Source organism: Marmota flaviventris, chromosome 5, assembly GCF_047511675.1.
Source record: "Marmota flaviventris isolate mMarFla1 chromosome 5, mMarFla1.hap1, whole genome shotgun sequence".
In the NCBI taxonomy this organism is placed as follows: Eukaryota; Metazoa; Chordata; class Mammalia; order Rodentia; family Sciuridae; genus Marmota; species Marmota flaviventris.
The window spans coordinates 41455207-41481128 of record NC_092502.1 but is presented as its reverse complement, the minus strand read 5'-3'; the positions used below and the strand labels follow the sequence as shown (position 1 = coordinate 41481128).

The following is a 25922-nucleotide window of genomic DNA, read 5'->3' as shown; positions in this document are numbered from 1 at the left end:
ACAGAGAGGACCCCAAGCCTTTTCAGATGGGGATATGTACAAGCAGGGAACAGCAAGTGCAGTAAAAAAAAGAGACAGGATAGCCATTGCCTTGGCAGTTCCTGAAATGGGATATGTAGCTGTATATAGGATTTAATTGAACAGGAAAAGTCAATAGAGCATTGAGGTAGAGAGAGGAAAGAATGGATTTTTGTAAATGTCATCTTTTACCTTTTGACTGCTCTCTGGAGTATGGCACCCTCCTAGAGATCTTCTTTGATAATAAAAAGCCATTTGAGAATAAATAAGACTCATACCTTAAGGAACTCAAAGCTATGCTAAATGCAGCTATGCTGATGATGAAGACCCCACTCAGATGTGTGCCTGCTCCAGAGCAAACCATCCCATGGTCTCCACCCAGACCTGCCTACCCTGTGGAACTTTGAGTTTGTAGGGTAAGACAGAGCTCTTCTCATCTGTTTCTGTAGATTCAGAAGACTCAATCCTACAGAAGGGAAATGTGGGTTGGAATACACTGCAGGAATCCCTTCAGTTCCACTTTGAACTGATCCACCTGCTCCCCATCTCTGTTCTGGCCATGTTCAAGGGAAAATTGGATTCCTAAATGCTATTCAAGAGTCCACTTTAAAAGGCATCTGTTTGAGGGCTGAGGTTGTGGCTCAGAGGTAGAGCGCTCTCCTAGCACAAGTGAGGCACTGGGTTTGCTCCTCAGCACCACATAAAAATAAGTAAATAAAATAAAGGTATCATGTCCAACTACAACTAAAAAAAATGTTTTTTAAAAAAGAGGCAGCTGTTTGGTCTAGAAATTCTTCAAAAGGCTGGGAATGGAACTACCATATGACCCAGCTATCCTACTCCTTGATATTTATCCAGAAGAACTAAAATCAGCATATTGTAGTGATACAGTGTTTACAGCAGCTCAATTCACAATAGCCAAGTTTTGGGACCAGCCAGGTGCCCATAAACAGATGAATGAATAAGGAAAATGTGGTACATATACACAGTGGAGTTTTACTCAGCCATAAAGAAGAATGAAATTATGGCATTTGCTGGTAAATGAATAGAACTGGAGAACATCGTGCTAAGTGAAATAAGCCAGACTCAGAAAGTCAGGGCTGAATGTTTTCTCTCATATGCAGAAGCAAGAGCAAAATAAGGAGGTGGGGGGAGTTTGGGGGCCACTTCAAAAATGGGAGGTAGATCAGTAGAGTGGAGTAGAGGAGCAGGGTTGAGTGGGAAGGGATAGGGATGGGAAAGGGGAGGAACTATGAAATGAAGTCAACCAAATTATGCTGTGTGCACATGCGAATGTACCACAGAGAAGCACCCATATGTAAAAATAATAAATAGATGAAGGGAAGGCCAGAAGGCCAGTGGAGTAGAAGAGGTAGAGCAGGGGTGGGGGAGAAAGGGAGGGATGGAAGAGGTACTGGGGACTGAAAGGGAACAAATTATATTCCATGTATGTGTGATTGTGTCAACATGAACCCACAATATTATGTGTAGCTATCATGCACTAATAAAAACATTTTTAAAAAAATATAAATAAATAATTTAAAGAAAAAAATTTTAAGGCAGCTATTAGAAATCTAGAGAGAGTTGTCTCAGGAAAGCCTTGCTGGCCCTAGGAGTGTGGTCCCAGGCCAGTTCACGAAAGCCAGTCCCACCAGAGACTCACCAAGATACAGTTCTGTCCCAAAGGTAGAGGGTAAGACAGATAGTCTAAGACAAAAGGAAAGATAAGGAAAATAATTTTTTTCTACCAACTGCAATCTCCAGCCCTTGACCAAGATCTGCACTAACTCCCAGTGGGTTCCCGCTTCAAAGTCACACACCTTCCTCCCCACCCTCAAATGCCCATTGCCTTCACCAGCAGACCTCACTAAAGCATCTAGAAGAAAATGGATGGATTGAACTGGTTCACCCAAAAATGTGAATAAAAACACATCATGAACACCCTTAATGAGGTCAGTGGTCTTCAACACACCAGAATCACCTGGGGAAGAGGGAGCAAAATTTGGGACACCTCTTAGCATCTAATTATAATAGTTCCAGGGTGGGGCCAAGAAATCTATATTAACAAAAACTCTGCAGGGTGGGTTCTGCACAGGTAGTATTGGATCACAGGATAAGAAAGATGGGTCTGATCTGACTTCATCCCTGCACAGTTGAGGGTATGGAAGCCACTGTCAATTCTGTGCATCTCAGAAGCCAGAAGCTCATTAACCTAAGCAAGCGTCATACTGATAGGATTTCAGGTCATGCAAACAGGCATTTTTAAGCACAAGGCATTGAGTAGATAGCCAGATCAAGCAGTAGCAAGCCCTCGAGTCAGATCCTATAAGCGGTTCTCAATTTCTCATCCTCCTTCCACTTCAGACCCAAGATTCTCCCAAAGGTCTGGGTTGTTTTTCATGGCCACTTCCCTGACAGAGACTGGCCTGAAGGAAAGGAACAGAAATGTGGATGCAAAGGTTGCTGGTTGGTGAACTTGGATGCAAGGGTCCCTGCTTTGTGAGCTGGAGCCTGTCTGAACATGACAGATAGCACACCTGCTGGCAGCTCATTATCTCCAAGCCACTTCTATTACAAACTGAAAATAACCAAAGGGGAGGAAGACAAGGTGTTCACACCAGTTTTATGCTCTCAGAGTACAAAATCAAAGTTTTCCAAGATGTATTGAGAAAATAGAAAAGTTTTTTTAAGTTCTCAGTTCAGATTGTTAGGAATTTTGTTCTTCTTGGGGATATAAGTTTTGCTTATATCATGGAAGTGAATAGAGAAATAGGATTTGCTTTTTGGAGGTTTTGTAGGCAACTTTGCTGAAATGTAGATATTCCATAAAGCAAGGAATTTCTGATTAGAGATTGTATGGAGTCACAGAACCGTTAGTGTATAGAGAAAGAGAAACAAAAGGTCCTTAGCTCATAGGTGAAACACAGCTGGGAGAGAATGCATAGAAAAAAATGCTCTCCTTCTACAGTCACACATGGCTTTACAAAGTTACATTCTGACAACTGCAACATTAAGCAGTTTTATCATTGTACAAATATATAACGCCCTTACAAAAACCTAGACGACATAGCCTACCACACATCTAAGCCATATGTGACCATTGTCATATATGTATTCCACCATTTGACAGAAATGTTGTTATATCGCACTTAACTAGACAAATACATGGAAAATAGGAAAGGTTAGGGGCAATAAAGTGACCCAGAGAGGGGAAGTGGAAGATTCTCCAATAGAACATGTTAGGCCCCTGCTCTTCCCTGTGAGTGAACTTGGCGTCTCTTATTTAACTCTGATTGCAGATTAATGTGGGCTCCATCCCTCAAAAGATGATCCCAGACAACCTTTTCTATAGACTGTTGTGGAGTCAGCTTCCTAGCAGAGCTGGGTTGACACTTTTCTAATCAAAAATAATACCTCTCTTAAGATTGTTCTGTCTCCCCAGGAATTATTTTAATGGAAGGAGTTTCAGCAGTGCTAGGCAAAATTAGAAGCTTCTATTTTCCATGACAGTTATGGAAAATTTCCACATTGTAAAAGGAAGGGATTCATATGGCCACCAGAAGAAGAAAGCACTGATCCAGCCCTGCCTCGCCTATCCAGGTCACAGGCAAGCCAGCTTTTCCTTCCAGTGATCCTGGAGAGTGTGGGGCTAGGGAAGAGAATTGTGAAGACCCTGCCCTCATACACCTTCCCCATCCTAGGCCTGTTCTACCTGCCACCAACTGTCCAACTCTGGAGGCTGAGCTTCACATACTCCTGGCTCAGAGCTGAAATCAAAGCTCCAAACAGTCCTGGTAGAGGCAGTGAGAAGCAGGAAGAAGAATCAGCATCATGTGCTGAACAACACGTTATGACAAACACATGTATGTATCTGCCCTCTTATTTAATCCGTGCTATGGAATGACAGATACCACTACAGGAAGCCAAGGCTCAGAGAGACCCTGGACTTAACTAAGATCACAGAGCCAGGAAGAGGATCCCAGCCCAGATCTTTGTGATTCAAGACCATCCTCCACCTTCTGATCTGAAATTGACAAGAGTGGGAATCCCATACCCCTGTGCTTTTGAGGCAGAGGCCTAGTCTCTTCAAAGGTTGGGTCATTTTCCTGTGCTTCTAAATTCTAAAGAATAGGATACTGAATCCAGATTTTGATTATTGGCAAGAATTTGATGAGTCTACATACCTGAGCTATAACTGCAGCCTTTGATTCTCCCCTATGTGAAACAAGTGCTCTACTCCAAAGTGAGTTCATTCATTTAGGAAGATTTAGGGAGCAGCCATTCTATGCCAAGTTCTGGGTTGGGTCGTGGAGTCATGAAGATTAAGAGATTCCTGTCAGGCACAGTAATCCCAGCAGTTTAAGAGGCTAAGACAAGAGGATCAAGAATTCAAAGCCATCCTCAACAAAAGCAAGGCATAAGCAACTCTGTGAGACCCTGTCTCTAAATAAAAATATCAAATAGGGATGGGGATGAGGCTCAGTGGTCGAGGGCCCCTGAATTCAGTCCTCCCCCTCCAAAAAAAAAAATGAGATTCCTTATGCCCCTGGGAATTTGTAGACAAGTGAAGACTGGAGAGGAGGGAAGCAGCAGCTGTAACACCCTGTGACCACTGCAACAGGCCAGAGGAGTTGCTGAACTCCACCTGGCAGCGCCAGGAATGGCTTCATGGAAGGGGTGGCCTGAGGGAGGATTTTGGAGGATGACTAGAGGGCATTCCAGCCTGTGCATGGCATTTTTGAGGAACCACAGGTAGGCAAGAGTTGGGGGGATGGCAGAAGACTAAATCAGAGTCCAGAAGGAGCCAGATTATGGAGAGCTAAATCCTCATTAGGTGTTACAGTCTCCACTAAGGCCTTTTTAAAAACAGGCAGATACACTCAAAGCTGCCTTCAGAAAGAATGCTGTCACAACTGTGTGAAGGACAGGTTGGAAGGGGAAGCTCAAACCTGGCGCTAGCTTGATGATGGGGATGTGGTGGTTAGAACAGCCAAGGCCCCTTTCATCATGACGGTTGCAGTTGTTAGGGAAGACAGGTGTTTATCACATAATTGCAAGAAAGAAGCATGATAACAAATAGAAGAAACAGTCTGCAAGAAAGAAATCTGAAAGAAGAGCAGCTCCAGAGGGACCTGTGCCAGGGAGCCACGTGAAAGAGGATGTGCTGCTGCACTAAGGGAATGGCCATGTGGGCAGGAGAGGTAGAGTGCAAGGATCTGGCCACACAGGGGTGTCCTGCTGGGGCAGCCAAGCCTGGGTTTTGTTGCAAAACTCCCCCAAACCAAGGCCCTATTAATAGAAACCAGGGATAAGTCACCCTGTGGTGCATGGAGGACCTGGCTCACTGCCATCGTCTTTGTGTGGAGCATGCTGAAAGTGTTCAGAGGTGGAGAACATGGACGGGCATCAGCCTACTGGGTCTCACAGAGGACAGACTTGTCCCAGGTTCCTAGGTCACTGTAGAAACATGGGCACCCTGATTCGGAAGCTCTGCAGGCCAGTTTTACATCATACTCTATTACATTGTGAAAGTTACCTCCATCTTTCATCTTACAAATTTAATAAGGGTGTCTGAGGGCACAAGAGCTTATTGAGCCCATTTTATGCGGAGCAACTAGCACAGAAAAATTCATAGACTTGAAAGACACCACATGGTCAGACCCAGAGAGGCTCGGTAAGTGGAAATGATGTTAATATGTCTAAAACAAAGTGGTTTAGATGTAATATACGTTCTTATCTTTGTATAACTTTCTAATAAACAGTAAAAATGTAGATTTTCAGAAGATATTAATAAAGTCTGTTACAACAGACATTCTCCTATCATATAGTGCTTACTTATTTGCTCTCTTCATGTTTATTCATGACATGGATTTGAAAAGCCTGGTACCTTTGAGCCTCTGAAACAGGCTGAAAAGCCACAAAGCTTTGAAGAAAGAGACCTAAGGATACACAGAAAACATGCTTCTTTGGATGATGTCTTCTTGTCACGTTCCCAGATGCTTCCCCACATCCTCCATGTTATTCTCAGATGCAGCCTGACAAGGAAGAAATTCCTACCTTTCTTTTTTTTTTTTAACTAAAATTCAGTCTAGGATGGAAAGATTTAAACTGTCATTCCTCGGGAAACTAAACTGCCCAGAGGGGCTCCAGAAAGTGGCAGGAGCCAGATTGCCCATGGCATTAAAGAGTTCAGCCAGGTGATTGGCTTTGATTGTTGGCCATATGGAAGCTAAGAAGGGAAGTGCAGGATCTGATTTCTACTCGCAAAGGATTCTTCTGAGAGTTAACTGTGGGTGTCAGAGGATTTCAGTCAGATCCTAAAGCCTATTGCAATTAAGAGAGAGAGAGAATTTAAAAAACTAGTAGTACTACTACTAATAAAATTTATTGTGCCATTGGTAAGTACCAGACAGTATTTTATGCAACTCACAAGCATCCTATTAATTCATTTAATCCTTACAAACAATCCTAGAAAACAGATGTTATTATTTTTCTATTTTATCTCCAGGAAAAAAAGAGACATAGAGCAGGTACGTTATTTGGCAAAAAACTTAGTCAAACCCAGGTTTGCCAGGCATCAGAACCCACATACTGACCCATTCATCAGCCATGAAACTAGGATCAGAGAAAAGGAAGTCAAAATGTGCATCAGAGATCCATTTATCCACTCATGCAACAGACATTGAATTTACTAAGTGCCTCCTGGGTGTCAGCCTGTATATGTAGTCTCAGAGACCAAGAAGCTTAGCCTCTGCCCCCAAAGAGCTCCCAAACTACTGTGATCGTAGCTTGATCCTCAATATAAATGAATCCAGGCTGCTTTGACATTGCTTCTGTGGCCAGACTCCTCTCCTTCTGGACTGTCTAAATCAAATTCCTTATCCAGGACTGAAGGTAGAACGAGAAGGTGGTTCAGAGGCTAAAACCCTGCAGGGTGACGGGGATGAGGTGCAGACTTCCTTGGGCATTTGGCCATCTCTCCTGACCTTCCTCAAGCCTGACTCATTTGGTCTCTGGGTCTGGCCACTGGGGAAACACAGCCCTCCAATAAGGTCTCTTCTCACTCCAGACACCTTCCTCCATCAGCCCAGCTCGGATGGCAGGCAGGCATTGTTTCCCCTGTGACAGAACTCTAGCGCAGCAGCAGCTATTATCTTCTGAACCCAAGAAACAGCCTTTTGAGGTCTGATCCTCCTGCTTAATTTTAGCCTGCTATGTGCAGATTTGGGTAGGTAACTGAACTGAACTGCTGGGTGGGGAGTGGGGGAGGGAGTCCTGGCATTCTGAAGAAGCAGCAATTTTCATAACAATCGCCCTAAACCCTCGCCTTGTTGATCAGTTTGTTCTCTGAGACCCATACACAACTGCCTCTTCAGGCAACCTGTTATTAAAGTCTCATTATCCAGGCGAGACAGACCTGGTAGAGAACTGATTACCTTGTCCCTGCTTTATGCATGACAAATCAGCCCCAACCTTCCCACACATACACACCCCCGCCCAGTCAGAGAAGGGTGAATCATGTTCTATTCAACATCACTCACGGGCACTTTTCTCTCTTCCTTCATTAGGAGTGCTTCTTATGCCAGGGTGGCCTATTGACTAAATTTCAGTCCCTTCCACTGCCAGCCAAGAGCCAAAAATAAAAAAACAGCATGGGCTAGAGAAATCAGAAGGAGAATTTGCATGAAATCAAGGGTTTGTGATGATCTTTGCAGATAGGAAAAAAAAAATGAGGCTTGTTCAGAAAAGTCAATAAGTAGCTGAATTATTAACTTCATTCAGGCCTGCCTGGGTTGAAGCACCTAAGGAGTTGATGGGTTATATGTGTGACTGGGGAAGGCAGAGGCAAACAGAGCAACATGCTTGTGATATCACAGCATTCTCTCACCTTATTGGGCTTTTTTTTTTCAACTGGGACCTACAAAAGGACAAACACATTTGTTCTGGACATCACCATATCCTCATAACCTACTACACAATCAGAATTCAGAAAATAAACAAATGAATCAAAATAGTAGCTATCATTTATTGGGCTATTATTATATATTTTACATATGTTTCTCATTTCATCTTTATAGCATCTGAATAATAAGGTGCCATTATGCCCATTTCATAGATGGGTAAATGGAGACTTAAAAGGGCTTACTTGTAACATACCCAAATTCACACAGCCAGCGCATGATGTTGCTGAGATTTGAATCCAGCTATGCACCTTTGCCTTTTTTACTCCCCCAAATATCTCTGTGAAAACACTTGTGATTGACACAGTTGAAGGGATCTGTGACTCTACAGCCAGCATGGGTGGGAGGAAGTGGTTTCCATCCCTGCCAGTAAAGAGCCTCAATTTTAGCCTTGAAACCTACTAGTTCATGAAAAGGGTGGCTTCATGATAAATATCAGTTAAGCCCATGCTAAGACACTTTCTTCCTTTGCCAGCCCCAGACCTCCCTAATGACGAGCCTTCTGTCCCATGCCCTATGTTCCATTGCCCCTGAAAATTGTGGATGATGATTAATAGCTAACTCAGAGAGCATACTAACCTCACAGGACACTAGGGCCAGCTCTAGGGCCTGAGTCCTGGGGATCAGCAATGTATTACAAGCTTATTTCCAGGACCAACCTTCTCTCTGAAAATATATATTTGTAGGTCTCCAGGTCAAGGTAACACAAATCTTTTCCCACTTAGCATAGTGAGGCCAAGTTTCATTTATTTCCAGCCATATATTAAAACTAGAAAATGATACCAGCATGGCATGTCACATTAATTGTAAAGCTCCTGTCACTAAAGTTTTTCTTCCCTTTGCTTTCTACAATTATGTCTATCATTTTCATGTTGATTCTTATAAGAGTTCTTTATGTAAGAAGGACATCATCCATTGTCTGCCTCATGTTTGCAAATACAGATTTTTTTCCTCACTTAGTTTTCTGCCTTATAGTTTTCTTATTATGTTTTTGATATAGACAAGTTAATTTTCTGTGGTCATGTCAAGAGGTATAGGTACAAATGAAAGACCCAAGAGACCTAAATGATGAATCTAGCCATCCTGGGTGATTCAAGCCAATACACCCACCTTTTCTTTAAAGAAGGACTTTGTTGCCTCAACTCTTTTTTTCCTCATAAAAAGGAGGAAACAAGGTTCATAGACACAGTCCCTTCAGAGCATGGAAGAAATTTTTAGAAATGCATAGTTTGGCTAAGAGCTCTTCCTGGCCAGCCGCTGCAGCTGGTTATTGCTCATGTCCCCATGAGTCTGAGCCCCTTATAGTTAGAGTCTCCTAAAGATCATGGTCAAGTCCAAGTTCAGAGGTTAATCTCTAAACAACAGAATAGAAATGAAATAGGTACAGAGTACAAAGTCTGGCTGGAAAACAGACAACAAATAGAAACTGATTATTGTTCCAAGCTAGGTATGTCCTCTGCTGGAGGACCAGGCAGAGGAGGGGCTGAGGCATAGGCTAAGATATTTGTAAGTATTCCTTTACCACAACACACATTGCTTAATGGACCAGCTCTGCCTCCTTCTGATTATTGACACAGAATGCCTACGTTAGGAGTCAGGGGTAAATTGGTCCTCAGTGGCAAAATTCATGGTGAGAAGCAAACGAGAAAACAATACATGCTGAAACCAGGCCCATTTTACCAAATCAAAATTCAGAAGGTTTTCCATGGATACGTTCTATAATTGCTTGCCTCCTTAGTGTCAGCCAGAGTTTGTGGGGTGTTCCAAGGTAAGAAAGGGAAAATGAATTTGGGTAAAATATCTCTCTGTCACAAGTATTAGCCATTTTTTTACATTGTTCATGGCAAGTACAGAGTCCTAAGCCAGCACCTGCTTGGCCAACCCCCTCTAAGTGATTTTCCACTGAAGGGAACAACCATCAGGGAGACCACATCCCTGCTATCCCCTCCCATTTTGGGATTTGGGGTTCATCCAGTGGTTTTGGACTCTGGCTGCACTGTTCTCTTCCACTAGAAGGATAACTGGAAGATTATTTTGCAATAGGAGACAACACTGTAGTGAGTCTTGCCACACAGTGTGTGGCATTGTTTCCCACAAAGCAGGTACTGCATCTCACATAACGGAACTACTTTTCCACATCTCAGAACAGCTTCAGGATATCTGCAGACAAGGCTTAGAGACCCAGTCATTACTTCAAAACCCATAACCGAATTTCTCCCTGCCAACACTGAAATGACTTAATTGTTCCAAAATCACAGCCTTAAAAGAAATCAAAAACGAACACTGACAACACAAACCCAACTTCACCTACCAGTTTTTCAGACTCTTGGATTCATAGGGAACAAGCCAAACAGCTGGCTAGGCTTACACACACACACACACACACACACACACACGCACACGCACACTCAGGAGAGCTGTAAATTCATGCAAATCAAGAGTGGATTTTTAGCTCAAGTGACAAGTACTAGTATTTTTATACATCTTGTCAAATAAATATCAATCCTTGAGAGACACTGATTTTTTTTTTCTTTTTGAGATCTTGTTAATCCTGGCTTTTTGTGGGTGGAGTGTTAAAAACCTGAAATGTTAAAATGAAAAAGTTTTTTTCTTTCTCATAATGGTAACAAAAATTTGGATGCACAATTAAAGAACTGACTTAGCCATTCGGATGGTTGTTCCAGATTTGGTTGTTTTGATTTGGCATGTTCCAGACCACCAAGGCAAAATCCAGCTTTCTGATGTGTTTGAGGTCATAAATCTGATACATGGGCATAGCCATAAATAGGGACCGTGAAATGTGTTTGGGCTTTAGGCTTAAAATAACTGTATTTCAGTAACTTCATAGTCTCAAAAGAGTCCAAGAACAATATTCTAAAAGTCAGATCTTATCTAAACTGCTGTCAAAGCACGTGTAGCATCCACCTGAATGCGCCACAGGGGGAGATTTGTGCAGTTACCTGGTGAATTTTAACAATGTGGACTCCTTGCTTTCATTTCTAATAATTCCATCCTAGTTTAGAAGACTTAATATATGCAGCTAGCCTCAGGTATGTGCAATGGAGGTAAAAGTGAGCCTACCACACAGGTGGCCATGAAGCTGATGTGAGCTGTTCTAAGCCAAGTGCCCAGTGAATGCCAGGCCCCAAGGAAACCAGTTCCATCTGTGGACACTGCCCATCTCCCCAGGTCACAGCCCTCGCTCCCCTTCACCTGGGGCTGTGTAGACTGAGACAAGATGCTTCAGAGTCTACTGAAGGAACAGGGTGCTTTCCAAGGCTAATAATGCTTTTGAGCAAACATTAGCCCTGGTGTTTAATTTTAGATGTTTAATTAATTACAGCAAGATAAAAATGATACCTCAGTCAGGACTCCCAATTAATAGATTGAATGGAAAAGAGATTGCTATTTATAATACTCAGAATTTCCAAGTTTTCTTAGAAATCTGAAGATCTCATTATTTCAGAACATATACCCTACCAACCAGCTCCATTCCCACTCCAGGGGGACCACTAAAGTCTGGGCAAGGACAGCATTATTCAAGTGTAAGCCCACGCGGACCTCATAAAAGGATTGTCTGTTTCCTTGTAGGGTTGAAGAAAGTTTTAAAACCTTATTTTGGTCCATATTTGGCTTATCTGAAGTGATCTCGGTGGTGCTGAAATATGACCACAAATTCATAGAGAACATCGGCTATGTTCTCTATGGCGTTTATAACGTCACCATGGTGGTAGTGCTGCTCAACATGCTCATAGCCATGATCAACAACTCCTATCAGGAAATTGAGGTAAGGCCAGCTCATTGAAAATGAACTCCCTCCCTTGGTTAATTGACATTGCTACTTTGAGCAACGTGGGCAATGACGTTAGAAGCCTGTGTCTTATTAAATGTTAAATTGGAACAATAAGCACCAGACATTCTTTGGGGACAGCTCCAAGAAGTGCTTCGAGTCAGTCTGCTGCATGGCATGGCTGGCACCATCATATAAAGGTCCCAATGAAAGCAGAAAGAACTGGGGTCATGAATCATGCCTCTTTATCATGTGTCCCTCGGGACATCATGCAAGTGGCCCAGAGCACATCAGAATGACTATCTTTCAGCCCACTCCCCGTTTGCCTCTCACATGTTGTTTATTAGGCACCTACTGTATGCCAAACCTGTGCTAGGCACTAGTAACACAAAGATGACTAAGACACAGTCTTTGCCTCCAGGAGCTCATGGTCTGCTGAGAAAAACAGGTATGGCCATCAGCAAATGAAAATGCTGTGGGTCAATGCAACCAGGTGCAGAAAGTGCAAAGCAAAGAGAAAGGACTGTGAGGGAAGGAAGCTTCTAGAGGTGATACTTGATGGTTATTTAAAGATGAAAACAATTTTTCAGACAGATAAAGGAGTCAAGAGAAAGTACTGGGGCAATGTGTCCAAAATCTAAAATGCATAAACCATAGGCTTTTGATTGCAATCTTGTTTAAAGCATCACAGGGAAGAGAATGCAGCTGGATTACCTCCTACAAACCATGGTCAGGCTTTGTTCCCCTTGAATGACATATGCTAGATCTCTTAACATGCCACCCCCAGCATTGCTCTGACCAATAAGAAATATGCTTTTTTAGTATACACTGTATTGTCCAATGTGGTAGCTCACTAATCATGTTTATCTAAAGAGCACTTGAAATGAGGCTAGTCCAGACTGAGATGTGCTCTAAGTATAAAATCCATGCCAGATTTCAAAACTTAGTATGCAAAGAAAATGGAAAGCTATCTCATGAATTTTTTTTTCTGGTGGTGCCAGGGATTACACCCATCCTTTGGGCATGATAAGCATACATTCTACCACTGAGCAATATTTTTATAATGATTACATGTTGAAATGACAATATTTTAAATCTATTAGATTAAATAAAGTATATCAGTGAAACTAATTTTACCTGTTCCATTTTGTTTTTTATAATATGGCCTGTAGAAAACTTTAAATGGCTCACTTTCACGGCTCACAATACATTTTGTTTTCAAATTCCTTTTTTATTTATTCTAATTTGTTATATATGACAGCAGAATGCATTACAATTCATATTACACATAGAGCACAATTTTTAATATTTCTAGTTGTACACAAAGTAGAGTCACACCATTCATGTCTTCATACATGTACTTAGGGTAATGATATCCATCTCATTCCACCGTCTTTTCCATCCCCATGCCCCCTCCTTTCCCCTCCTACCTCTTTGTCCTATCTAGAGTTCATCTAATCCTCCCATGCTCCCTGCTCCAAGCCCATTGTGAATCAGCATCCTTATATCAGACAAAACATTCAGTATTTGGCTTTTGAGGATTGGCTAACTTCACTTAGCATTATATTTTCCAACTCCATCCATTTGCCTGCAAATGCCATGATTTTATTCTCTTTTAATGCTGAATAATATTCCACTATGTATGTATACCACATTTTCTTTATCCATTCATCTACTGAAGGGCATCTATGTTGGTTCCACAGTTTAGCTATTGTGAATTCACAATACATTTCTATTGGGCAGCACTTCTGTAAACAATCAACAAATACCTTGATGCTGTGCTAGTTGGTGAATCTGCCAACAGAACTGTAAAAATTAATGGATAGCAAGATGACGTGGCAGGGAGAAAAGTTCTTTGGTAAGCTGCAAGGGGAGATACGTTGGTGAAAAGTCTCCATAGGAAATAGGGGAGGGTGGCATACACTGGCCAAGGCTCTTCCACCATGAAGAATTCCAAGGAGGTAGGTGGAGAGCTTTAAGACTAATGAATGCAGGTGGTCTTAGAGAGAACAAGCCCCATCTTTATGGCATCTGTAGAGACGGTGAAATCCACAAGAGCTCAAGAGCCCTGTTTAGAAGTCTGTTCTCAGAATGCGTAGACTGTATCTCCGCTCCTCACACTGAGCTCCGTTGTTAGGTCCTGGCCTTTGATGGCGTATCATTGATTCTTTTGTTCCACAGGAGGATGCAGATGTGGAATGGAAATTTGCCCGAGCAAAACTCTGGCTGTCTTACTTTGATGAAGGAAGAACTCTACCTGCTCCTTTTAATCTAGTGCCAAGTCCTAAATCATTTTATTATCTCATAATGAGAATCAAGATGTGCCTCATAAAACTCTGCAAATCTAAGGCCAAAAGCTGTGAAAATGACCTTGAAATGGGCATGCTGAATTCCAAATTCAGGGTAGGTAGCATCTGGTTTATGGGGCTAGAAAAAGCATCAGGTTGGGGGAGGGAGTTGTGTGTGTTCAGTTTGGATAGTGGCCCCTAACGCAAGGGAAGCCTGGAGCTGTGAGGGGCTAGTGTCTTTTAGAATCTACTGAGCACATCCACAAAGGCCCAACTCATCAGAGGCTACCTGCGGTACTGTCCCTTCTTCCTTGGAGAGTGCTCTGCTGGGGACCTAGCACACTGCCTGCTGCCTGCACCCTGGCTGAGCCATGACCCCAGTGACAGGGACTCTTCAGTGGACTTGGAAATGGAATAGCTTTCCCCACAAAGTATCTAAAGAATGGTCTCTGGGCAAGTTTCCCTACCCACTCTCCCTTCCTGTAGATTCTCAATGACCATTAGCAGAAGCTCTGAGGAGTCCTAGAGAAAAGATACCCACATAACTTTAACTTAGAGCTTCCCAAATCTGGTTGACCAGACAACATTCTGTAACCCTTGTGAACATCCCATAGAACTAAAGTTCCCAGGAATAGTGCTCTATAAAGCCAAGCAGCAGGGGCAAATCGGCTTCCAGAGGTTCCTATAGAGTCACCCCATATGTGGATATTGTTCATTCAAATCCTGCCATAAGTGTATATATGTTTTTTTGTTTTTTTTTCCAGAAGACTCGTTACCAGGCTGGCATGAGGAATTCTGAAAACCTGACAGCAAATAACACTTTCAGCAAGCCCACCAGATACCAGGTAACCACCCTTTCACAAGCACGGGCAGGAGCAGACACCACAAAGACACAGATTTAGTCACATGACTATGACTACCTCAGAGCACAGCTCCCTGCCTTCCTTCCTTTACTGATCAAATATTTATTGAGTGCCTGCTACATGCCAGGCACTGTGCTGCTTGCTGAGAGTACAGATGTGGTTCCTACCTTACGGCACCTCCAGGCTGGCTAGTGACAGGAGAGACAATGAATGAGTAAACACACAGATAAGAATATGCCATCAAATTGACTAAAGAGCCTAGAGGAAAAGAATAGGGTTTAAAATAGAGAAAACTAGGGAAACCCTAATTGAAAGGGCATCTTCAAGGAGAGGACTGTTGGCCAAGACCTCACGGATGAGAAAAGGGCAGCCATGGGGGGCTTCCAGGAAGAGGCAGAGCATTTGTAGAGATCCATGGGAGAAGCTTGATAGGTCCTTAGCGGCTGGCAGAGAGAGCAGAGGGAGATGAGGGCAGTGGGAAGGCAGCATCTGGCCACTATGGATGTGGAGTGTATTAGAGTAATCTAAGAAGGTCCGAGTGGTGGGAGGGGAACTTTGCCGGGAAAAGCGATGATAAAATCATATTTATGCTTTAATGAGAAGAGACAGGAGATCAGTGAAGAGAATGTGACAGTTGTTTGGGCATAAGGGGTGTGAGCAGGACAGTGGAGAAAAGCAGACAGGATAAGTGTACATTCTGGACAATCAACCAAGGAGACCTGATTCTGGGGTGGACATGGGGGAGCACCCAGCATGACTCCCAGGTATGGTTCTTAAGCAACAAGATAGATATTGTTGTCTTCAGTGAGCACCTGCCCTTAGACTGCCAGCTTGTCCAGTCTGTTAGAAAAATTGGAGAAAAAAACCCCTCTGAGCTTGTAATTCTTGCATTACTTCTAGAAAAGAATGCTAAATCTCTGTATCCATTTGAACCAGCTCATGAGGTATTGATAAATGCTAACTACAGGTACTGGATTGTAAAAATTCAGGGCATTCTTTTCCTACCTCCCACTTCTCCTCCATCAGCCGTTTCATCCATACTGATCATTTCTTGTCAGATGTGAATTTAAAGGTGTCCTGAGCATTCCTTTGGGCTGAGGTGACATGTCCCTAGTGCTACCTTCCCACAGGGAACAATTACAGACTTAGCATCTTCCAGACACAGGTCTCTAATTGAATCTTTCCATCCATATTTCAGAAGCCAGCTGTGCAGTGAGGAGGATTTAATTGTACAATTAAGAAACAGCTCATCCCTCAAAGCACTTATAGTTTTATCAAATGACATGGACTAAAAATTGGCAATGGGCAAATCTTGTATTTTATCGTGTGCAAAATTTGGACTGCCCAGGATGATCAGCTTTGAGTTATTTTACAGGCCAAATCCTTTGATCAGTGGAAGGATTTTTATTTCTCAGCTTCTCAGAAAGAAGTATAGATTATCTGTGTCATGAAAAAGATAGAACACCCTAATGGGTTAGGTCCAAATCTCTCCTGATTTTGAGCAGAATCAGCTACAGAGATAAAGGAAGACTGATTAGGTGTGAATGTCCTGTACCCAGAATGAATCCTTTCTGACCGAGACTGTCTTCAAAATCAGTTTCAGAGCAATCTGGTTTGTCTTCTATCACCCTAGGTAGAGCCCCTCCTGCCATAAATCTCCCAAGAGCTTCCTGCTGTGATTACAGAGATTGGTTGGTTTGCAGCCTTGGGCTATGAATGACCTTGGAAAGCTCTGCTCACCTTGTATTTTGTCAATCCATGTAGAAAAGCCCCAGGCTACTTTTTCAAATAGTTGTGAAAAAAATCCCACTAGCAAGCAACAGAGAGAAAGGTTTGCTGGGACTGAGTAGGGCTGAGAGCACCTTGCATTTACACATGGACACTCTGCTCAACACTATCAGACTATTTCTGGTGTCTTCCTGAGCCATCATCCACTGCTCACCATAGGAGGAAACCTTGAGATGACCCAAAATGACAGCTGTGAGCAGCCTAGACACTAGCCCAGGTGTAGACTCACCACATTTCTAGGAGAGAAGGCTGTCTTTCACCCCATTTAAAAGATGAGGAAACTGAGTCTCCATGGCTCAGGTCACACAGCTGGTTGAACTGTGACTGTCTGACTCATTCATCACACTGCATTATCCAGGTGCTTGCCTGTCACCCATCTTCATAGTACTGCACCAGAGCTTTCCTCAGAATCTGCTTCACTTGTCTAATGGTCACTGTGGTGAGATGTGTCTGAGCCTTCCAAGCTTCCAGTGACACTTCTGCACTCTGGCTACAGCAGCAGCAGGTGAAGCCAAAGCACAGATTCAGGCAGGGGTCTGATGATGGCTCATCTGTTTCCTTGGACACACTGGAGGGTGTCAAAGTTGCATGCTTTCATTCCAAAGAAGCTTCCAGATGTGCAGAGAACATGAGCAGCCAAATCACTCACTCTTGCTTACTCTCCAGGCTATCCCCAGAAATGCCACCTCAACTTGCTTCCTTTATGTCCCTTCGTTAGATCTTCATGATTGTTGCAGTGTTTACTTTAATGCCAATTCTCCAACTTTGGGGAGCCCTTCTTTGTAAGCAAAGACACGGCAGACTTCAGAGGCTTTTCTATGCATTCTATGCTTTTCTTAGTCTCCCAGGAGTCTGAGTTGTTATTTTTCCCAAAAACCAGTTTCTTGCTTTTGCAATCCTTTCCATTCTGGGTTCTGGGGACTGGAGACCCAATAGAAATACAAAACCCTGATACTGGTGAGACAGCCAAAGCATCCCTTCTCTCAGAGCTACCTAGTGACCTGTTCCAAGATCCAGTGTGTCAGTGTATTGGGGGTGGGTGTACAGATCCTGAATGCCCACTCTCTGACAGGTACATTTGTCTACTCTTCATGGGCAGAGCAAACAAGCCACATCTCATATAATCCAGAGAAGACAGGCACAGCCCTTCCTTCAAATAAGCCCCGATCTTTACCATGTAGTCTCTTTCCCAAACCCAGGGGAAAGTCCTCTTATTTATTTCTTTTTATTAGTGCATTGTAGTTATACATAATTTTGACACTTATACATGTTTAGAATTTGATTTACTCCATTTTGGTACCCACTCTCTCTTCCACCCTCCCCTATTCTTCTTCCTCTACTTCACTGGTCTTCATTTCATTTTATTTTATTTATTTTGATTTATAGTTACACTGAAGGTGGAATTCACTGTGGTGTATTTATACATGCATAGAGTATATCAAAGCCAATAGATAATTGCTAATGCTTATTCTCTCTACTCCAGGGTTTGATAAACCCCAGTCTAACAAATGACTTGTCCTAGCATCCATTTGTCCACTCTCTTCTAAACATTCCTCAATTTCTCTGTACCTATTTGGAACTTGACTTCCCTCTGGATTCTTATTTGGTACATACTGGCTACATATGTGTTCTCTTCCTCATCTATGTTCTTAACCACTCTGTCTGCACAGATAGCCTCATCACCCATAGAAAGATATTCTATTTTCCCATCCACCACCAGCAGCCAGAGGCCACCTGACCCTTAGAAGTCTGGGCTGGAGGAATTGTGTGCCTTTCTCCTTAGATGTAGGTCTCTGCGGGACAACCATTCTTATTCATTGTGCATCCCATCTGCATCCACTTGAGTCTTCTTTTGCCTGAGTAATATTGCTAAATATACTCCTCTCCAGTGCTTGCTAAAGGCATGGGGGCAGGGGCAGGAAAGTTGCCACCAACAGGGACATATTTGCTCAGGGAAAGTTTATCTTCATGAGTTGAAAGTGCTCTAAGGAAAGATAGCAAGGAGATATCTCAAACTTATCACAAAGGAACACATTGTCCCCAAATAATGAAGGAAAGGAGGCTTTTGATGTCCATCTTCTCTGGAAACAGATATCCTCTATGACATCATATTAAATAGAACTTCAGGGTATTTTCCAATCATTTTAGACTTTCTGGTGATAATATCAGCATTCTGGTCTTGCAGATTCCAAGTTATCCAACATGCACCTCACATCCAAGCCATAACACTTAGATATCCTACTCTATTGTCTAGAAGAATGTCCCTTATAAACCATTCCAGTGCCTCAAATAACTTCCAAAGAGGAAGTTATCCCCATGAGGACATGAAATCTCTTACGGACAGTAAGTGATCACATTACTCCCACTGAAGGTCCCTGTCATCTTGATAGTAACTTGGGGATGAAGAAGAATATCAAAAAGTCCCTGCACACTCACAGTGCCCATCAGGATCTGCTTCCATGAAGCATCTATGATCCTAATGCATAAAAGCAAACCTTCACTTTGAAGCCTAGGTCTGTAGGAACCCCACTCTGCACAGTCATGCCAGTGCTCAAGAGTGGGCATGAGTACTAATCCCAGTGCTATGCCAGTGACCCTCTTGCCCAAGGGTGGACACTGGATGAGGCACCACCTTCTGAAACCTAGTGAGGCTTCCTCCTGCACAACAAGAGCAGTCCAAACCTCCTCTGACTAATGGAACCAGTTACTGAGCAAAGCATTTCCTTCCCTAACCCATCTTGCACTTACCCTCTTTCTGAAGTCCAGATAAATCCCTGGCTTTGGTTTCCATTTGGGCTGAATCCTAGATCTGCCACTTCCTATGTGTGACCTTGGAGAAATCCCTTTGCTCTTTGAGCATCTAAAGGCATGGGGGCAGGGGCAGTGTCCTACTGAAAATAGAGATCACAACTCCTATTTCACTGAGTTTCTGGGAGGACTCAGATCTTTTTGTGAGACAGACTAGCTCAATCCTGGTCTAGAGGAAGGACTTGATGTGCTTGTCTCTTTGCTTCTTTTCCATCCTTTATCCTTTCCTACTGGAGGGCTACTCAGTATTAAAGGAGGCCTATGAGCCGGATTTCATCAATTCAAACCAAATAGAGCCTAAGGGGAATATTTTGTTATAATAACCCATGAGATTTTTAAAATATAATCAGTTTAATCATGTGGTACAGAAATAGTACACATTGAGCAGGAATAACCGCTGTACCCGTGAAAGGATTCAACTCAATGCCACTGAACTCCCAGGCCCTGGCTTATTATCATAAATAATAAGCCTCTTTTATTGATGGATCTAAACTAAGGAAACCTTAATTCTTAAAGTTTGTCCTTTAAAAAGCAACAGACTTTAACTAGATCCCTTTAACTTGTGTTACCCTGAACATTTGCAGTGGAAGAGTATTTCTGAATTTTTTATTCAGTGAGAATGACAGATACTTAGGTATCTGCAGTTTTGTTCCCTCCCCAACCCTGGCATAGAGCAATGTTTTTGCTTTGCTTTATTTTTCTAATTCAAAGTGAAAAAAGCCTGGCACCGTGGTGCACACCTGTAATATCACTCCCAGGGACAGGGAGGGAGAGGCAGATGCAGAAGGATTGCAAGTTCTAGGCCAGCCTGAGCAACATAGTGAGACCCTATCTCAAAATAAAATTAAAAGGGCCAGGGATATAGTTAGGTGATAGAGAGCCCTAGATTTTGCTAGTTCAGGAATAAAAAAAAAAAAAAAGAAGAAGAAGAATAAATGAAAATAACATCATTGAGTCTCATGGAAAGGTACATATTCTTATAACTTAGTGTTTTAGGCAGCTTTTTTGCTGCTGTAACTAAAAACCCAGCCAGAACAATTGTAGAGGAGGGCAACTTTATTTGGGGGCTCATGGTTTCAGATGTCTCGTTCCATAGACAGCAGGTTCCACTCCTTGAGGCTCAAGATGAGGCAGGACATTATGGTGGAAGAGTGTGGCAGAGGGAAGCAGCTCACATGATGATCAGGAAGCAGAGAGAGACTCCACTCACCAGATACAAAATATGTACCCCAAAGTCATGCCGCCATTGCCCACCTCCTCCAGCCACACCCTACCTGCCTTTAGTTACTCCTCAGTTAATCACTATCAAGGGATTCATTCAATGATTGGATTAAGACTCTCACAACCCAGTTATTTCTCCTCTGAACCTTCTTGCATTGTCTCACATGTGGACTTTTGGGGGACACCTCATATCCAAGCCATAACACTTAGATACCCTACTCTATTATCTATAAGAATGTCCCTGAGAGATTCTGCATGACACTGACAGGGGAAGACCCATGCTCTCTGAGAAGGAATAGCAGAAAGACAATTTGCTTATAAACCATTCCAATGCCTCAAACCCTAGAGCCAGGAGGATGTGAACCTCATGGCAGAAAAAAGGCACACCGGCCTGAACAAGTCACCGCAGAGTCGTGGACAAGAGCCTTGGCCAGGGTCAGTCACAGTCTTGGAATCACAGTCTGGAAACACTTCCTTTTCATGGAGAGAACCATCAAATGGTGATAAAAATGAGTTGTACCCCCAGCTCTTTGCACCCAGTTCACTTCCTTCTTACTTCCAGGAAGCTTTTCCAGAGCCCACGTACTCAGAACTTAGCAACCTGTATGAGGTCACATAGCAAACCCCAGAACAGCGGTCAAGCCCTTAAAGTTTTCCTCAGTCTGGAAAATGCTGCCTTGTCCCTTTGTCCTAAGTGTGAACACATGAATAGGCCACAGGACAGGAGGACTAAGGGACAGGGAAATCCCTCCCTTTTTTCCATGCTACTCATCTCTCTTAAGAGTTAGAAGTCTCAACTTCCAGAATATTTTTAAATCCTGAGATTTCACAGGAACCCTGGATCAACTAGCTGACAAAATCCAAAGTTCATCTCCTGCGGTCTTTCTTACACTTGGCTCTATTCTTGGTGTCTCTTAAGTGTTTACTCATGCTTCATTTGCTTAGAGAACACAGTGACTGCATAATAACTGGAACCTCAGGCCCAAACCCTTCTTCATCATGACTGGCAACACGGGGTGGCCTGTGGGATTTTGTGGAAAACGATCTCTCTTGTATAATTGTTGCTCCATCTGGCAAGAGTTTTCCAAAGTATGGTGGACTTGTCCTCCAAGCCTAGCCCTGACCTCTGTACCAACCGAATCTCCTCTTGTGAATGGCATACCTCTCACCGTCAACCTCTAGGGGACACAGCTCCACCTGGGCTAACCTAATAAGATGTTCCCAACATCCCCTCCTTAAATAGAACTGAGAAAGAGGCCATGACTGGCCAGGGTAGAATCAGGCCTAGGACCCTAAAGCAGCACACTGCATTCCAAATCATTATCTCTCCCTCTCTAGTGGCTCAGCCTCCTGCCATTGAGAAGTGTCCTGTTCTTATATCCCAGGTCAAGTGGACATTGAATCCTGGGAACTGGGGAGGTTAAACAGAAGGCTGGCTAGCTTCCCCCACTATGCAGGGCATCCTGAGCAAGGCACCAGGGTTGAGCATGTCCCAGGGACTCCTGAGGCGCTGTGAGAGACATGGGCCTCATGCTACACCATGTAGGCTGCCTCTATGCAAGGCCTGGCATACCGAACTCCTCCTTGCTTCACATTTCAGAAAATCATGAAACGGCTCATAAAAAGATATGTCCTGAAGGCCCAGGTGGACAGAGAGAATGATGAAGTCAACGAAGGTAAGGGATTGCATCACCACAAATGTGGGGCCCTACAGCAGCAGTAAGCTCAGAAGTGAGGTGTGGGTGTCACAGGGCAAAAATCACGGTGTGGTTGGGGTACTGTGTTCCCTTCCACAGGCTGGGGGGAATCCATCCCCTCACTCGTAAGCACAGTGCATTTCCATGAGGCAACAGGACCAAGGTCTCTGTTCCCTTGCTGGTGCAGCTGAGGCTGCCCCAAGTGCAGCTCCAGAGGCCACCTCCTGTCTCTGCAGATCACCAGCAGCAAAGCCTCCCTCCCCTCATGCTACCACTTCTCCTGCCTGTTGTCTCTCATCCTCTGTCTCTGCCCCACTCTTCTGCCTTCCTCCTCTACTCTTAAGAACTCATGATTAGATTGGCTTCTCCTGGATAACCCAGAATGATCTCCTTATTTTAAGGCCAACAGCAAAGAAAGCTCGATTCTGTTTGCCGCCTTAGTCCCTGTGTGCCGTGTAACACAGCACACTCTCAGGTGAACTCCACAGTTTAGGATGTGGACATCATGGAGGTGGGAGACATTATTGTGCCTACTGCAGTGATGGCTGCTTTGAGTCAGCCTCAGGTCCCTTGAGTTCAGGATGGCCCAAAGTTCCAGTACCCCACCTCATTCTGTGGGTGCACATACAGAGGGAGCAACCTGTATTCCATTTTCAGAGACTGCCCCTGGATCAGTTCCAACCAGACCTGTCCTGTCTCGGTTTCAGGTTCTCAGCCTCTGACAACTAGCAGTTTCCCTAAGTATCCCCCAACTCTGTACCAGTTGTTAAAACTGCAGATCCCAAACCCCACCTGGACCTAATGAATTGCTATATTTAAAGTGGGGTTTGGGGGTCTGCATTTTAGATAATAACACCAGGTGACTCTCAGACACACTGAAGTTTTCCAACTGCATTATTTTCACTGTTTGGGTTACTTTCCAATCTATTTTAAGCAATTCCTCTTAAGTGAAAAGCAAATTACCTTATACCAGATCATTAATCTCCGTGAGACACCTAGGATATTTGCTACTAGAAATGGCTGTGTCCATGACCAAAGGCACTAAGTCTCCTCCTCACTCAGGCCACAGGGGCTACAAAGAGTCTGATCATTGAGAGGACTTTTGCCTCTTTCTGGGCACCTAATGTGCAACCTCAATAATGACTGAGCTGGCTCCTGAGCTGACACTGCTTAGGGACTGAGTAGCACCCATCTACCCACCCCAAGTATAAAACTGCCAGGTGTCATGCCTGCCAGCCTCAAGCTGTGTATAACTATAATGGACATGAATGCAATTGCTACAGAAGGTGGGGAAAACCAAGTGTCCTGCCGCTTAAATGACACCACAAAAATGGGGCTCAGTGAAGCACCTGATGAAAAAAAAAAATAGATCCATTTCTCAAGATGAATCTAGCCATACTTTCATGATCTCTGCCTGGAAAACAGATTCATATCTATTTTCATATTATTCAAATAACATGTCCACAGGGAGTGGATTCCCACTGAGTCAAGTCCAGTATCTTAATATCAGGAAAGAATCTTTCTACTCTTCTTTGTGGTTAATAAAAAGATTCCCACAGCCCAGACCCCTGTGATTTCTAACCACATTGTTCACTGTGGAAATAAAAATTGAAGGTCCTAGGCTGGGGTTAGGTAGTGGTAGCACACTTGCCTGGCATGAGTGAGGCACTGGGTTCAATTTTCAGCACCACATATAAATAAATTAAATAAAGGTCTATCAACAACTTGAAAAAAAAATTTTAAATTGAAGGTCCCTAGTTGGTCCCTTGTTATGGGAGGAGGTGGTGGCAGGCATCCGTGAGGGTTCTATCAGTGAGGCCATGCTGCCTGTGTGGACAAAGGGGACCTACTGGGGTACCTGGCTCACTCCTAGGAGACTGGCAGCTCTGTGGCTGCCACTGTGCTGAGCCATTCTCTCAGGTGCCTTGAAGTTTCCCTTCCCTGCAGATCTCGACAGAGCAAAACATAAAGTATCATGAAAATAAATGTTCCAGTTAATGAGGGTGTTGCTCAGTCTTGAAATGTGCCATTAATGACCCCAGGAACAACAGTCTCAAGATAAGTGCTAGACACAATTCACAGCCCTGATCTCCACACCTCCTTCTAGCCACAAAGGGCGAGGCTTTCCAGGAATGGGAGGAAGAGGACTGTGTTCCTGGATATTGGGAAGCTGGGTAGTATTTAGGTCAGACAGAGCTGACATTGCCTCACCTCTACCCCTGGCAGCTGGTCCCGCGTGTACCTGGGATGAGCCCCTTCCTTCTACTTGCTCTCACTCAGCAAAACCTCCTCTGTCCTTGCAGGTGAATTGAAAGAAATCAAGCAGGATATCTCTAGCCTGCGCTATGAGCTTCTTGAAGAGAAGTCCCAAGCTACTGGCGAGCTGGCTGACCTGATCCAACAGCTCAGTGAGAAATTTGGAAAGAACTTAAACAAAGACCACCTGAGGGTGAACAAGGGCAAGGACATTTAGCAGCCCAGTGGGCATCTGTGACTTCTACCAGCATTCCAAGGCCAGGTTGGATACCCTGGCCCCCAGCTCTGGTGGGGAGGGTCCTGGCCCACTCCTCTAGGACACAAGGGGATCCACTGGCTCAGTCTCGAGCACATCACTGACATCTCCAGCCAGGAGCCTGGACCCAGAGTGGTTATGAAACTAGGCTGCTGGGTAAGAAAAGTTACTCGGAAGAGTAGTGCTCCGACACAGGTGAGGCCTTTAGTCCAGCCTCAGTGAAATACATTCCTGTAGCCAGAGCAGGAAAAGGCCATCTTGGATGCACACGTGTGCCCTCCCATGGCACATGGGACTGCAGCTCTGGCTGTGTCCCGGGAAGTCAAACCTCCTCATCCCATGACCCCTTCTCACTGCCCCATGCCACCCACATACACATCCAGCCAGAACCGGGAGGTGACCTGTGATCTATTCTTAAGTGCCAGATGAGAACACAGATAGCCTAATAGTAAAATAGTTCTATTTGTTTATAAAAAAAAAAAAATGTTTAAAAATCCTAAATCAAAAATTGTACTGTAGGTAGCACTGTTTAGAGAACAAAAAAAAATCCAAATGATGTATTTTTACCTTTATTAAGATTATCTTGTATTTACTATTTTTACCTAAAATGGAAAGAAATAAAATTACCTCATAAGAGCCTGGGGGATCTCTGTGGATATGCTGTGAATCTGTCCTGCACTCTGTCTTGAGGTGGCCTTAGGAACTCTCACATCAGAGGTGACCTGAAGGAGAAAGGGCTAACCCTGGGGGAATCCAGCAGCCAAGATCCCCAAGAAGTTCCTGGCCTCTGGCCTCTACTGCTAAGAAAGTGGCTCCCCTCTTTCTATCCCCAGACCTGGTGACCCCAGCCTCATTAAGGCCAGAAAGAGGCAAAATAAATGATGAGAAAGATGAAGTTTTCTCCCAACCCACCTCTCTGGATTTTCTCTGGTGTGTGTGTTTGAGAAAAGCTATGGGGATTTTCTCCAGAGATGTG

At 43.7% G+C, this 25922-nt stretch overlaps 1 protein-coding gene across 1 annotated transcript in view; it reads left to right on the top strand.

Moving 5' to 3' along the window:
- The window catches only part of Trpc7 (transient receptor potential cation channel subfamily C member 7), a 187072-nt gene extending 162165 nt beyond the window's left edge, over window positions 1-24907 (top strand). The window contains exons 8-12 of the mRNA XM_071612796.1: window positions 11571-11766; window positions 13951-14172; window positions 14822-14902; window positions 22338-22413; window positions 24738-24907. Of these exons, the coding sequence (XP_071468897.1) occupies window positions 11571-11766; window positions 13951-14172; window positions 14822-14902; window positions 22338-22413; window positions 24738-24907 (745 nt within the window). The remainder of the gene's footprint in view (window positions 1-11570; window positions 11767-13950; window positions 14173-14821; window positions 14903-22337; window positions 22414-24737) is intronic.
- The last annotated feature ends 1015 nt before the right edge of the window (window positions 24908-25922 follow it).